Here is a 13766-nt window from a genome sequence, read left to right on the forward strand (position 1 = left end):
CACAAATGCTACAGTTCGAATTGTCAAAAGATCATCATAGCAGAAAGAACGCGTTCCATTTACCGTCGCTAAGGAGCAGCGTCATCAATAAACGAAAACAAGTGCTCGTAACATATGTTTTCTTAGTACCTTGGTTTCTCTTTCTCCTCTTGGGTGAACAATATTTCCTGTGCAGCAGCAGTTTTAGGAGCCTCTGGCTTCTTCGTGACGCTTGCAGTAACGACTGTTACAGTAGTAGTAGTGTCACTTTTAGCCAGCCATGTCGGATTCACGACTTGTTCACTTCTACTTGCATGTACTCTGTTTACGTATTTGTACATCGTTCTCGCCGACCTGTATTTCGGCTTCTTGACCTTAATCTTACAATACCGTGCGAACGGTAAACACAAGAGTGAAGTGAGTAACTTCAGCAGTGTACAAAACATGCTGACTGGTATACAAACAAAGTTCCTCTGATAGTATGGTAGAAAGTTAGCAGGTTACCACTATTGACGACCACAGTAAGCGATGTGCACTGATAGAAAATCAGAGACAAAGTGACACGATTTCACGCGTCATAGATTTTTATACCGAATGGATAGAACATGTTGTGATGCGGGGACGCGCGGATCGTATGCGCCAATGGTGTGCCTGTTCTCAACATTCAGTGCGCCATCTACGTTAGAGATTTTGGAAAAACTTGTTTTTGTTTTAGAATGAAGCGTCACCGACGACGATTTAGACCAGAGGAAAGAGCACGGTTTCAAATACAATGAAAGTGGTCACATAAATTTTTTTCTGGAGTTACAATTTACAGTCTAGGATTTGGTGGGATCAATACAAAATTAAAACCAGGTGTTTTGTTTTTCCGTCAAATTTCTGTCAACTGTTTTGAAAGTGTTTTATTTTAGTGGGAATGTTCCTGATAGGAAGAGTTATTGTGATGGCTGATTATTGGAATAAAGGTGGAAATGTTCAAGAATGTCAAGCAAGCAATATACCTAACCGTAAGTGTTCAATGCCATAAATGGTCACATTTTATGGTTCAGAAATACTAGCATGGATGGGTGACTTGATAATATACTTCTCCATACTAATAGTCCTAGGGAGGGTTATTCTAGGACAACGCGAAAGGGTATAGTCGATCACAAGTGACTAAAGCCAATACAATCACACCAGATACCCACAGGATCCTAGGACAGGACTACACCATTATACTGTGAAAGACCTTTGGAGTATGGGGGCAGTAGTTACTATGGTAAAGAATGTGAATATAGTACTAGTAGTTCAACATAGATTCTTTTCGACAGACTAGACAAGATCAGTAAGAAGAGTGTCGTTCACTTTGTTCTTATATGAAGAATGTTGATCAGACGTTTGTTTGATTACTCTATCGAACTACAATCGATCACTTGTGAGCTATTATTCTATTCTAGGATGATAATATTCTATTCTATGGTGATATTATTCTATTCTAGGGTGATATTATTCTATTCTAGGATGATAATATTCTATTCTAGGATGATATTATTCTATTCTATGGTGATATTATTCTATTCAAGGGTGATATTATTCTATTCTATGGTGATATTATTCTATTCTATGGTGATATTATTCTATTCAAGGGTGATATTATTCTATTCTAGGGTGATAATATTCTATTCTAGGGTGATATTATTCTATTCTAGGGTGATATTATTCTATTCAAGGGTGATATTATTCTATTCTAGGGTGATATTATTCTATTCTATGGTGATATTATTCTATTCTAGGATGATAATATTCTATTCTATGGTGATATTATTCTATTCTAGGGTGATATTATTCTATTCAAGGGTGATATTATTCTATTCTAGGATGATAATATTCTATTCTATGGTGATATTATTCTATTCAAGGGTGATATTATTCTATTCTAGGGTGATAATATTCTATTCTAGGGTGATATTATTCTATTCTAGGGTGATATTATTCTATTCTAGGGTGATATTATTCTATTCTATGGTGATATTATTCTATTCTAGGGTGATCATAATACAAAATACTGACGTTATTACGTATTTATGAATATCTAAAAAATAACCGTCACCAGTGATTGCATCGGAAAACACCATTTAGGGAACCGTCAAAATTTATGACCGGGGGTTCGGTGGAATAGGAGGAGGGTCACTCAAAAATGGGGAGTGAAAGCTAAGGGGCGTTACTCAAAAACTGGGGAGTTAAACACACACACACACGTGGCATATATATTCACATCTGACTCGAAACTTATTTTGTTAATAGTTCCTGTAAAATGTGAAAAGAGACACACACAAGTTTACTTGTACAGTATTTGTAACACCTACAGGTGTATTTAATAAATTCAAGAATGTATATACACTATTATATAATTGAATACAGCGAAGCCAAACGTTTGCATTCGAACACAAGTTTATATGCACACCTTCCATCACAGTGGTGCATTCCATCATGATCGTGATTGCCAAGTTCAAAGTGACAACGCCAAATAATATAGGAGTCCTAAGATCGAAATTAAGATATCGCTGGACTTCAATTCATCAGTCAGCAAAACGTATGTGGTCCGTGTATCCAAGTTAAATTTTTCCTGCTCTCCTCATTCTCTTGTGCCGTATTTGGCGCTGTTTTCTTGTTTTCTTCGACTTCTTAACTCTATGAAAGTGGATTTCAGGATGATAATATTCTATTCTAGGATGATAATATTCTATTCTATGGTGATATTATTCTATTCTAGGGTGATATTATTCTATTCTAGGGTGATATTATTCTATTCTAGGTGATATTCTATTCTAGGGTGATATTATTCTATTCTAGGATGATAATATTCTATTCTATGGTGATATTATTCTATTCAAGGGTGATATTATTCTATTCTAGGGTGATATTATTCTATTCTAGGGTGATATTATTCTATTCAAGGGTGATATTATTCTATTCTAGGGTGATATTATTCTATTCTATGGTGATATTATTCTATTCTAGGATGATATTCTATTCTATGGTGATATTATTCTATTCAAGGGTGATATTATTCTATTCTAGGGTGATATTATTCTATTCTATGGTGATATTATTCTATTCTAGGATGATAATATTCTATTCTATGGTGATATTATTCTATTCTAGGGTGATATTATTCTATTCAAGGGTGATATTATTCTATTCTAGGATGATAATATTCTATTCTATGGTGATATTATTCTATTCAAGGGTGATATTATTCTATTCTAGGGTGATAATATTCTATTCTAGGGTGATATTATTCTATTCTAGGGTGATATTATTCTATTCTATGGTGATATTATTCTATTCTAGGTGATATTCTATTCTAGGGTGATATTATTCTATTCTAGGGTGATATTATTCTATTCTATGGTGATGATATTCTATTCTAGGGTGATATTATTCTATTCTAGGGTGATATTATTCTATTCTAGGGTGATATTATTCTATTCTATGGTGATATTATTCTATTCTAGGGTGATCATAATACAAAATACTGACGTTATTACGTATTTATGAATATCTAAAAAATAACCGTCACCAGTGATTGCATCGGAAAACACCATTTAGGGAACCGTCAAAATTTATGACCGGGGGTTCGGTGGAATAGGAGGAGGGTCACTCAAAAATGGGGAGTGAAAGCTAAGGGGTGTTACTCAAAAACTGGGGAGTTAAAGGGGGTGGCTACTCAAAATTGTTACTACCCACCCGCGCGCGCGCGCACACACACACACACACACACGTGGCATATATATTCACATCTGACTCGAAACTTATTTTGTTAATAGTTCCTGTAAAATGTGAAAAGAGACACACACAAGTTTACTTGTACAGTATTTGTAATACCTACAGGTGTATTTAATAAATTCAAGAATGTATATACACTATTATATAATTGAATACAGCGAAGCCAAACGTTTGCATTCGAACACAAGTTTATATGCACACCTTCCATCACAGTGGTGCATTCCATCATGATCGTGATTGCCAAGTTCAAAGTGACAACGCCAAATAATATAGGAGTCCTAAGATCGAAATTAAGATATCGCTGGACTTCAATTCGTCAGTCAGCAAAACGTATGGGGTCCGGGTATCCAAGTTAAATTTTTCCTGCTCTCCTCATTCTCTTGTGCCGTATTTGGCGCTGTTTTCTTGTTTTCTTCGACTTCTTAACTCTATGAAAGTGGATTTCTTCTCTCATATCCACTGTTCTGACGAGTTCGTCGCTGTTGAAAGTTTCGAAAACACTGAAAATAAAATAAAAACATAATTTCCTGAGAAAATGTCAATGACACGAAACTAACAACGGACGGGAAAGTGCAATCGTGTGTATTGTGTTTAGAAAACTATATTCGTCATCAAAAATGCTACAGTTCGAATTGTCAAAAGATCATCATAGCAGAAAGAACGCGTTCCATTTACCGTCGCTAAGGAGCAGCGTCATCAAAAAACGAAAACAAGTGCTAGTAACATATATTTTCTTAGTACCTTGGTTTCTCTTTCTCGTCTGGGGTGAACGATTTTTCCTGTGCAGCAGCAGTTTTAGGACCTTCTGGCTTCTTCGTGACGCCTGCAGTAACGACTGTTACAGTAGTGCTAATAGTGTCACTTTTAGCCAGCCATGTCGGATTCACGACTTGTTCACTTCTACTTGCATGTACTCTGTTTACGTATTTGTACATCGTTCTCGCCGACCTGTATTTCGGCTTCTTGACCTTAATCTTACAATACCGTGCGAACGGTAAACACAAGAGTGAAGTGAGTAACTTCAGCAGTGTACAAAACATGCTGACTGGTATCCAAACAAAGTTCCTCTGATAGTATGGTAGAAAGTTAGCAGGTTACCACTATTGACGACCACAGTAAGCGATGTGCACTGATAGAAAATCAGAGACAAAGTGATACGATTTCACGCGTCATAGATTTTTATACCGAATGGATAGAACATGTTGTGATGCGGGGACGCGCGGATCGTATGCGCCAATGGTGTGCCTGTTCTCAACATCCAGTGCGCCATCTACGTTAGAGATTTTGGAAAAACTTGTTTTTGTTTTAGAATGAAGCGTCACCAACGACGATTTAGACTAGAGGAAGCAGCACGGTTTCCAATACAATGAAAGTGGTCACATAAAAAATGTTCTAGAGTTACAATTTACAGTCTAGGATTTGGCGGGATCAATACAAACAAAACAGATACATGCTGAATTAAAACCAGATGTTTTGTTTTTCCGTCAACTTTCTGTCAACTGTTTTGAAAGTGGTTTGTTTAGTGGGAATGTTCCTGACAGGAAGAGTTATTGTGATGACTGATTGTTGAAATAACAGTGGAAATGTTCAACAATGTCAAGCAAGCAATATACCTAACCATAAGTAGCAGGGATGGATGACTTGATAATATACTTCTCCACACTAATCGTCCTAGGGAGGGTAATTCTAGGACAACACGAAAGTGTAGTGGATCACAAGTGACTAAAGCCAATACAATCACACCAGATACCCACAGGATTCCACCATTATACTGTGAAAGACCTTTGGAGTATGGGGACAGTAGTTACTATGGTAAAGAATGTAAATATAGTAGTACAAGTAGTTCAACATAGATTCTTTTCGCAGACTAGACAAGATCAGTAAGAAGAGTGTTGTTCAGTTTGACTGTCGAACAACGCAGATTTTCCCCAGGTACTCCAGTTTCCTCCTGCATTAACACTGAATCCATGAGAGATGGCCGTCGCTGACTTCTTGGGAGACAAGTGTTTATATGCTTAAAGAACTATCCAGTATAAATTATTATTATTATTATTATTAATACTTGATGTGGGGTGGGAAGGTAATTACCAACTACACTTTAAGTATAACATACTGTCACAGTATTCTACACATTGATTCTGAAAACTGGCAATTATAACCACAGACTGAACAGTAAATCAATGTTCCTAGTTTCAAAAGGTTACACACACACACACACACACACACACAAATCTATTCATTCAACGCATGACAATCAACACCACAGAACTGTTCTATTGAATGTGTAGATTTTATTAACACTTCTTAAAATTTCATCTCATTTGTTGGAATGAAACACATCGATGTATTTCAGACTAAAACTGTTTGTGGGTGTCATTGGACATTGTAGGCAATACATTTTAATCTTCCTCTTCTTCTTCGACATCACCACCACCCTGGGCCTTTCTCATGTTCTTTCTCTTGACACGGCCTGGACGTCCACCACCATAGGATGATCTCAGTGAGAAATCAATGTGCTTCTGTGAGTCCAGACGTACTACAAATGATGGGATGTTCACGACTTGTTTGCGTACACTGCAATAGAATACATTTCGTTATTATTTCTCTATTTGGATTTTATGCTCCCCAGGGAGTTGAGGAAGTATAAAGGGCTGTTGTGCCACTATAGATCTGAGCCAGGAGTAATAATTGTAAAGCAGTTTTAATACCTAACCTGGGTGGGAAAGCGCTATATAAGAACCAACATTATTATTAGTATTATTTGTTATACATCTGCAATACACTGAAATCTAAAATGTGATTGGCTGGTGTACTATCCCAATCATTTCATAGCAGTTTCTTTTGTTTTGAAAACTAGACTGCCTGAAGCGCATATTCTGCAGATTTCGTTTGAATGATATTTTCAAGTTATAAATGATACAATGTACTTTCTAACACTTTCCATTCACCAGAATTGGGGAGTTTTTCGCTGTCAGGGTTATACAACAGCTCCAGCCTTACACAACATTGTAGTCCCCCCCATCTAGTTTCCCTTGTACTGCTATCTATATCAATAGACCAATAACTTTGGTTACCAGACCTGATTTCAGATACACATTACAACTATGAATCAGAACCATACAGATTTTATCCTCTTAAGACTGTATTTCATGAAATAACCATTGCACCATACCTGTGGTCCAACACCTAAACACTCGTCTCAGCAGGCAAACTGAACTCCACGTATTTACACAACCAACAGTAGACTGAAGGCATAAAATGTGCAAGCACTATCTTATTGGCCTTCATGAAATTTTTTATACATTAGACTTTCTTTTAAACACACTTCAGCCTAACCTGGTGAAGGTGAAATGTAGGAGAAGCATTAGAAATGTGATCGGTAGAAGGCAGTCTGCCGAGACCGTAGTTATACCGGAAAAGATATGATGTGGATATTTGATAAAACTTACCGAATGTGACGTTGACGGATCAGAACTCTGGCATGATGAATACTCTTAGCAAGACCAAGTTTGAAGACTTGAGTTTGCAGACGTCTCTCTAAGAAATCATCAACACGCAGACCCAACACGTAATCAAGCTTCATTTTGCTTTCATCCAGTACACCAATACGGACCAGACGTCTCAACAATGCATTACCTGTAATCAATAGTGTAAAATGATTGAGAACTGCGCATACTAGTAGTAGTCGAGTTCCTATCCGGTATTCTTTACGATTTACACCTTCACTCACTCATACTTGTTTAGTTACAAACAGGGCTCTAAATCTGTGTGTGGTAGCTTGAATAGGCTACCAGCTGCAAATCATGTAGCCCCATGACAAGAATTGGTAGTCTGTGGACATGGGGACTATTAATTTCAAGCCATGAGAGACACGTTGGCATCAGACTACATACTTAAGACATTTCCAGAGTTCGCTGTAACCTTACTGCAATTATAATTTAAACCCCCCCCCCCCCCCCCACCTTTGAATAAATGTACATCATATAAATTGCAATACTAGGCATATCCACATGACTATATTTTTACTTCCATGACACAATAATAATAACGTGGATAGATTTTTTTAACAATGTCATTTATGAACTAGAGAACAGACTTGCCTTCAAAAAGACGTTTGGGGTCTTTTTCATCAAGGGTCAGCAACTCACGAGCAGCTTTACGGATTTTGGCAAGGGTGAACTTGACACGCCATACTTCTCTCTTGTTTCTCAAACCAAACTGACCAATCAGTTTCAATTCTTGGTCTAGACGTTCCTTTTCATATGGACGCCTTGGCGTAACATACGTTTTACTCCCAATTATCCTCATGGTGGATAACTAAACCACCTGGAAAAAAAGGGGGTGGAAATAGATATTACGTATGAAGAATGTTCCATATACTTGATGATACCCTCAATGGTTCACGAGAAACTAGAACGAATAGTAATTGTGTATACGTTTTAAATGATATATTATACAGCATGCTATTGCTACATACTTTATTATAGTCTAGATTTATTGATTACACATAACAAAACCCTGAGGATTTGTTAAAGGTACAAATAAAATAGAATAAAATTGAAAAAAAAAAATATCATAATAATAACACATAGGCTTTTCAAAAGTAACATTACACATCATAATAAAGACTACAAAACAAAACAAAACAACAACAATAACTATTCAACGAGTTGAAACATAATATTAATGAAAAAATAATAATGAAGGGTAATTAGACATTTCAAATTATATATTATGAGTATTTTGTAGGTGGTGCTCCCTTTTTATATTACTCAGTTTGATATATTTTCCAAGTGCGATAATTAGTTTTTTGCTGCTCATTATTTCTTTAAATTGTTGTTCTTCTGTCAAGTTTCTGTAATTATTAATATGTTTAGCAGCTTCACTAAAGAGGTCATGCCTGAGTAAATTATACAGGGGACACTGTAATATAAAGTGTTTTTCATCCTCTACAAGGGTTGAGTTGCATATTTTACATAATCTGCTTTTAGCTGGTATTTTGTAATGACGACCCTTTTCAATTTCAAGTTTGTGGTCACTTAGTCTGAATTTACAGATTATTGATCGCAAGTCTAGAGGCCGTCCATGGCTTCAATTTGTTCTGTTCTCTGGAAGAGCGCTTGAAATTCAGAGCTACGGATAGCCTCTAAACTTAGGCATCCTCGCTACAAATTACAATGTATCTCTATAGACGAATGTCATGTGGTCGTGCACGATTAACGAAATATCTAGCTATTACGTGTACCAATATACTCCTTTCAATGATACCGGCCATGTGGCCATTGCCATGCTGCTGTCTCAATCAGCGGTCACGTGGAGCAACTAACTTTCCTAACTTTTCTCATTCAAAAATGTCTCATTTACACTGACATTGCATGAGAACGACGTAGAAGAGTTACTGTTTCGGTCAGAACTGGTAATACTTATATTATACGCCGAAAAAGACATTATTTTCGAAATATTTCAAGATTACCTCTGCAGCACGTTGCACAAGATGGCGATTCACAGGGAAAGAGGTCGGTCAGTTGTTTCACATAGACAAGTATAGAAGTCATCCGCGTATTACGTGAGGCAAAATTATTGCTTACTATTGTCACCAAGATGTTTTGAACAAATACATGCTACATTTAAAAGAAAAACTTAAATCCGCTTAGATACATTCTCCAACCTAGCAAAATATCAAATGTTTTAATGGATAACATGGCACTACATTACTGTGCCCAATGTTATGTACATTGCTCAATGTGTCGTAAGATGTTCTCGTCCCGAATCATTGCGCCCTCTATGGCGAATATATATGGAAGCAACTACGTACGTTTTTATCCTTTCTATCTTCACCACAATCTCTGTCAGTTCTGGGCATAAACATTATTGTGCATGCAATTGGGAACATAACATACTACTTTAAAAATTTGCTGAAATTAAAATATTAATGTACCATCATGCCATTCTCATCAAACCAAGTGTTGGACAGAGCCACATAAATTTTCTTTCAAAACATTTGGGAATTTTGATCAGTTTGGCTTAAACCGTTTTATTTCATGAAAATATCAAATACAGTGAATTACACGAATAGAAAAAATATGTGCAAATTTTTCCAAAGATGCTGCTGGAAGTCTCCTCTAGTCAATATTCCCACAGATTAAACGTTTCATCCACAGTCATTGGTGAAATGTATGTCACTCTTTATTTTACACAACTCACTTTAGGCCAAATAAAATTTTAAAAAGTTGTTTGGTTCCGGTTACCCGACCCGACCCGACCCGACCTTAAACATTTGTTTTCATATTCAAGAAAAATAATAATAAAATTGCGAAAATCGTGAAGTCTCGCAAGAAATAGTGGGTACGGAAACTGACATCAACTTTAAAAAGACAAAATAAAAATATTCTTCCAATCTGTAATGGTTGTACATCTGATAGGAAGAATAAACAACACAGAGACCATTTGGAAAACAATGGAAAACCTGAACTAGACACTCACATATGAAAAAAAAATATGATCAAATAAAATAAAAAATCTACCTACCCCACTTATTTAAAAATTGAATGTAATCGGAACCACACAATGTTTTTTATGCCTTAGGCCAAATAAAAATATGTGTGTTTCTGATAATTCGACCAACCCTAGTTTAAGCCACCGACCCTAAATATTTTTTTAAAACACTTAAAACAAAAATATAAGAATCTCTTTGTCTTCTTGACCTTCATGCATGTCTGTTTCTTTCCCTGGCAATGTCTGTATGTATTTCATCAAACTATGGCACAGAAGGGATATTTTGACCAACAGTGTGTTTGTTCTTGGGTCGAAGCAATATTTTTTAAAAATAAAAACAATTAAAAAGATCAAATATAAACTAATATCCCGACATACCTACCCTATTTTTTGAGGCTGTGTTATCGGAAAAACACAATATTTTTTTTCCCACCTTAGAAGTGAAGGTGGTATGGTACAATTCAAATAATATGAAATCCATACAATTATGATAATGATGTGAATCAGTATATTACATAATATAATAATAATTGTATGATTATAAATTTGTAAACTTGGTGTCAGAGGTGTAGTTTGAGTATTAAATATATCAGCCTAGATATCTTTGCACCATTCTTTGATAAATGTGCAAATAAAAGTATATAATATTAGCACTAGATTCATTGCGGACGCCTGGAAAAACATTTTCTTAAGTAACCATACATGGGGACTTGACTGCATTGTGGACGACTGGAAAAAAAAACATTTTCTTAAGTAACCGTTGAGGGCACACATACAAGGGGCTTGGTCTGGTGAGGATAAGAATACTTTCTTTATTTTTTACTGTTATCTATTGGTCAGCATAACCATGAAAGGGAAGACCCATGTTTTTAGTTTCAAAGTAAATGAACAAGTTAGGCAATTTAGTCAAGTCAAAGGAACTGTGAAAGTATGTAGAATTGACCACCAGTAACCTTTCATGACTTTTCCACAATGCATTCTTGAGCAAACTATAATGTACACCCCCCACCCACCCACCCCACAACAAAAAGTAGTAGCAACAATATTTTGCTTGGAGAGACTGGCCTCCTGTCCTTGCATTGTCACTGGTGGTTGGCTGCAATGCGAGCACAGTGTTGCCAGTGGTGACATGGGACAGTGCCTAGAAGCTGAATTATTTACTTGTCATGGGTAGTGCTATTTTCAAAGCTTGTTATTACAATTTAGGACATCATCATTGATGCCTTACACTGCTAGGGTATGGGCATAGTATATAACATGTCAATAAACTCCCCCTGATTTGGTTGAGGAGAAAAGGTTATGTTAGTATATCTTGTATAATATTCTGAGGTCCTCTCAGACTCATAGAAAAAAAAAAGGTTTTTGTATCAAAATGTCTGACATGTCTGAGGGTAGGATCTCAATTCTCCGTACCTGCAATAACTTTTTACCTCATGCTAGAGGGTCAAATAGAACAAGAAGGTCGACTTATCGTCACATATGCCTATAGTAATGCATGTGTAGTGAAAGTTTTGCTGTCGACCAAGAAATCGAATGTGCATTATTTTTTATGATGCACCCTGGGCAGTAATAATATTCTATTTGAGGTACGGAGAATTCTATTACCAGTGCCTCAAGTTACACCTGCTGGAGGCTTTATGCCATGATGGTGTGTAGAAATAACAACATAACAGTGAATGTATTCTGGAATTTCATGATTTTATTTAGTTGTCAATGTTTTGAATTTCTTGTGGTATTTCTTCATTTCTCATTTTTAGTAAAAAATTGACAGAGGTTATAATTCTTGAGACTGTAAGATACGTCATGACGTTTCGCCCTCACCGGCCTCCTCTCATGTGTTAAGGGTTGCCTGATGTTTGAGGGCGCCCGTCACAGCGTACCTTAGTCTAATAATTCTCAAGAAAAAAAACAAAACAAAAACTCAAAAACTCATTGCACACTAAAGTATATGTAAATCTTACAAAAGAGTAAAAAATAACACTCCCAGCAAAATGGTTAAAAATGTATTTACTATAGAATTGACACTTCTATTGTTACATTCTGGTCTATAGTACTACTAATCTTTCACCGCATCATGGAGTGATCTCCAGATTCCATGTTTCTCATAAAATGATAGTCTACGGTAGAAGTGTTCTTTTCAGTCAACAACTTTGCATATTTAACTTTTAAATACTAATTGAAATAAATACAAGTTAAACAATATAATCTTGTGATGATTTGATGAAGCAGTTGCCACATGCACCAGTGAAGGCAACGACAATATGTGCCGTAGAGGGCGCTGTGACACCTGAGCAACTAACTTAACTTATAGGTTTAGTACATGCGTGAAAAATGTTGTTTTCTTGCATTGTTTTTATTCATTTTTCTGCGATAAATTGTCATCATAGTACTGTGACTAGACACATTATATTTTGATGATGACATGACAATTTATCTTACTTTTTTCACTACATACTTCAAAAACAATATGTAAAGTGAGCTAGACAGGCACAAAAGTCAGCAATAATAGTTGTAAGACCTACTATTACATAATTATGTACTCTGCATATAATGTCTTCAAAACATGCAACAATTAGCTAGTAAAAATAGTAAATATAAAAGAAGTTTACAACTAAACTCTAGAGATTGTCCAAATCTCACTTGGATTTTACGTCTCGTTGCAGATCTTGCGTGATATGCAAAAGAAGCCAAGCAAAAACGGTTATCAAACATGTGATCGTGGTCAAGGTTTTGCCATGGCCATGTGCGATGATGTTGAGAACAATTAGTGTTGCCAAGAGTTTGACACTTTTAGCTTGACCACCCTTGAGTGGTTGCTATGGATGCAATGGCTCACACAGGATCTCGTGAGATCTGCTGCGAGACAAAAAAAAACGGCTTATTGACATGGGTTTTTCAAATACTAGCATCTACACTGAAGAAAATAAAGTCTCAAATCTCTGACAATAGATATGGACGTCAACAACTGAGTACTTACACAAATAATAACAGATGTTGATCTTTCCAAGTAAAAAGTACGCTTCAACTTTTAATACACACTTATATGTGTACTCCAAAATTCTTGTAAAAATCATTAATTTACAGTCAATTTATTGTATCCATCCATCCATCCATTCATTCATTCATTCATTCATTCATTCATTCATTCATTCATTCATTCATTCATACAGTAGTTATTGTCATTGCATCTACTATCTCTAATACATACATACATCAATGCAAATAAATCTGTGAATTCAATTCTAAATTTATACTACCATGCCAAACCATACTTACAAAAATCTAGCATATGAATGAGTTTTTTCGAAACTGATGAAAACAGAGCAAATATTAATATCAGAATATATTTGAAACATGGCATATTTGTATAAATTGATTTTAAATTTACTGTAGAGTAAGTAACACCACATTAGCTTGTTTTATGAGTTGTCAATAACACATCATTTCCGTGTTTCCGACTGAATAACAAGTTATTCTGTTAGATAATATCACTATGAAACATACAATTCTAACCCAAATATTTT

General features: G+C 35.7%; 1 protein-coding gene across 1 annotated transcript; it reads right to left on the reverse strand.

Moving 5' to 3' along the window:
* Positions 1-6018: 6018 nt before the first annotated feature.
* LOC144435049 (small ribosomal subunit protein uS4) lies at positions 6019-9264 on the reverse strand. The gene is made up of 4 exons (XM_078123591.1): positions 9221-9264; positions 7848-8073; positions 7197-7383; positions 6019-6321 (listed from the first exon to the last, which is right to left on the reverse strand). Exons 2-4 carry the CDS (start codon positions 8053-8055, stop codon positions 6147-6149), a joined length of 570 nt encoding a protein of 189 aa, XP_077979717.1. The 5' UTR covers positions 8056-8073; positions 9221-9264; the 3' UTR covers positions 6019-6146.
* Between the last annotated feature and the right edge of the window lie 4502 nt (positions 9265-13766).

Source organism: Glandiceps talaboti, chromosome 5 (genome assembly GCF_964340395.1).
Source record: "Glandiceps talaboti chromosome 5, keGlaTala1.1, whole genome shotgun sequence".
Classification (NCBI taxonomy): domain Eukaryota; kingdom Metazoa; phylum Hemichordata; class Enteropneusta; family Spengelidae; genus Glandiceps; species Glandiceps talaboti.

Coding starts and splice junctions, on each gene's coding strand:
- LOC144435049 (XM_078123591.1), bottom strand. CDS start 8,055: ATGAGGATAATTGGGAGTAAAACGTATGTTACGCCAAGGCGTCCATAT. Junction 7,384..7,847: donor CCCCAAACGTCTTTTTGAAG/GCAAGTCTGTTC, acceptor TATTGATTACAG/GTAATGCATTGTTGAGACGT. Junction 6,322..7,196: donor ATCCGTCAACGTCACATTCG/GTAAGTTTTATC, acceptor ATTCTATTGCAG/TGTACGCAAACAAGTCGTGA.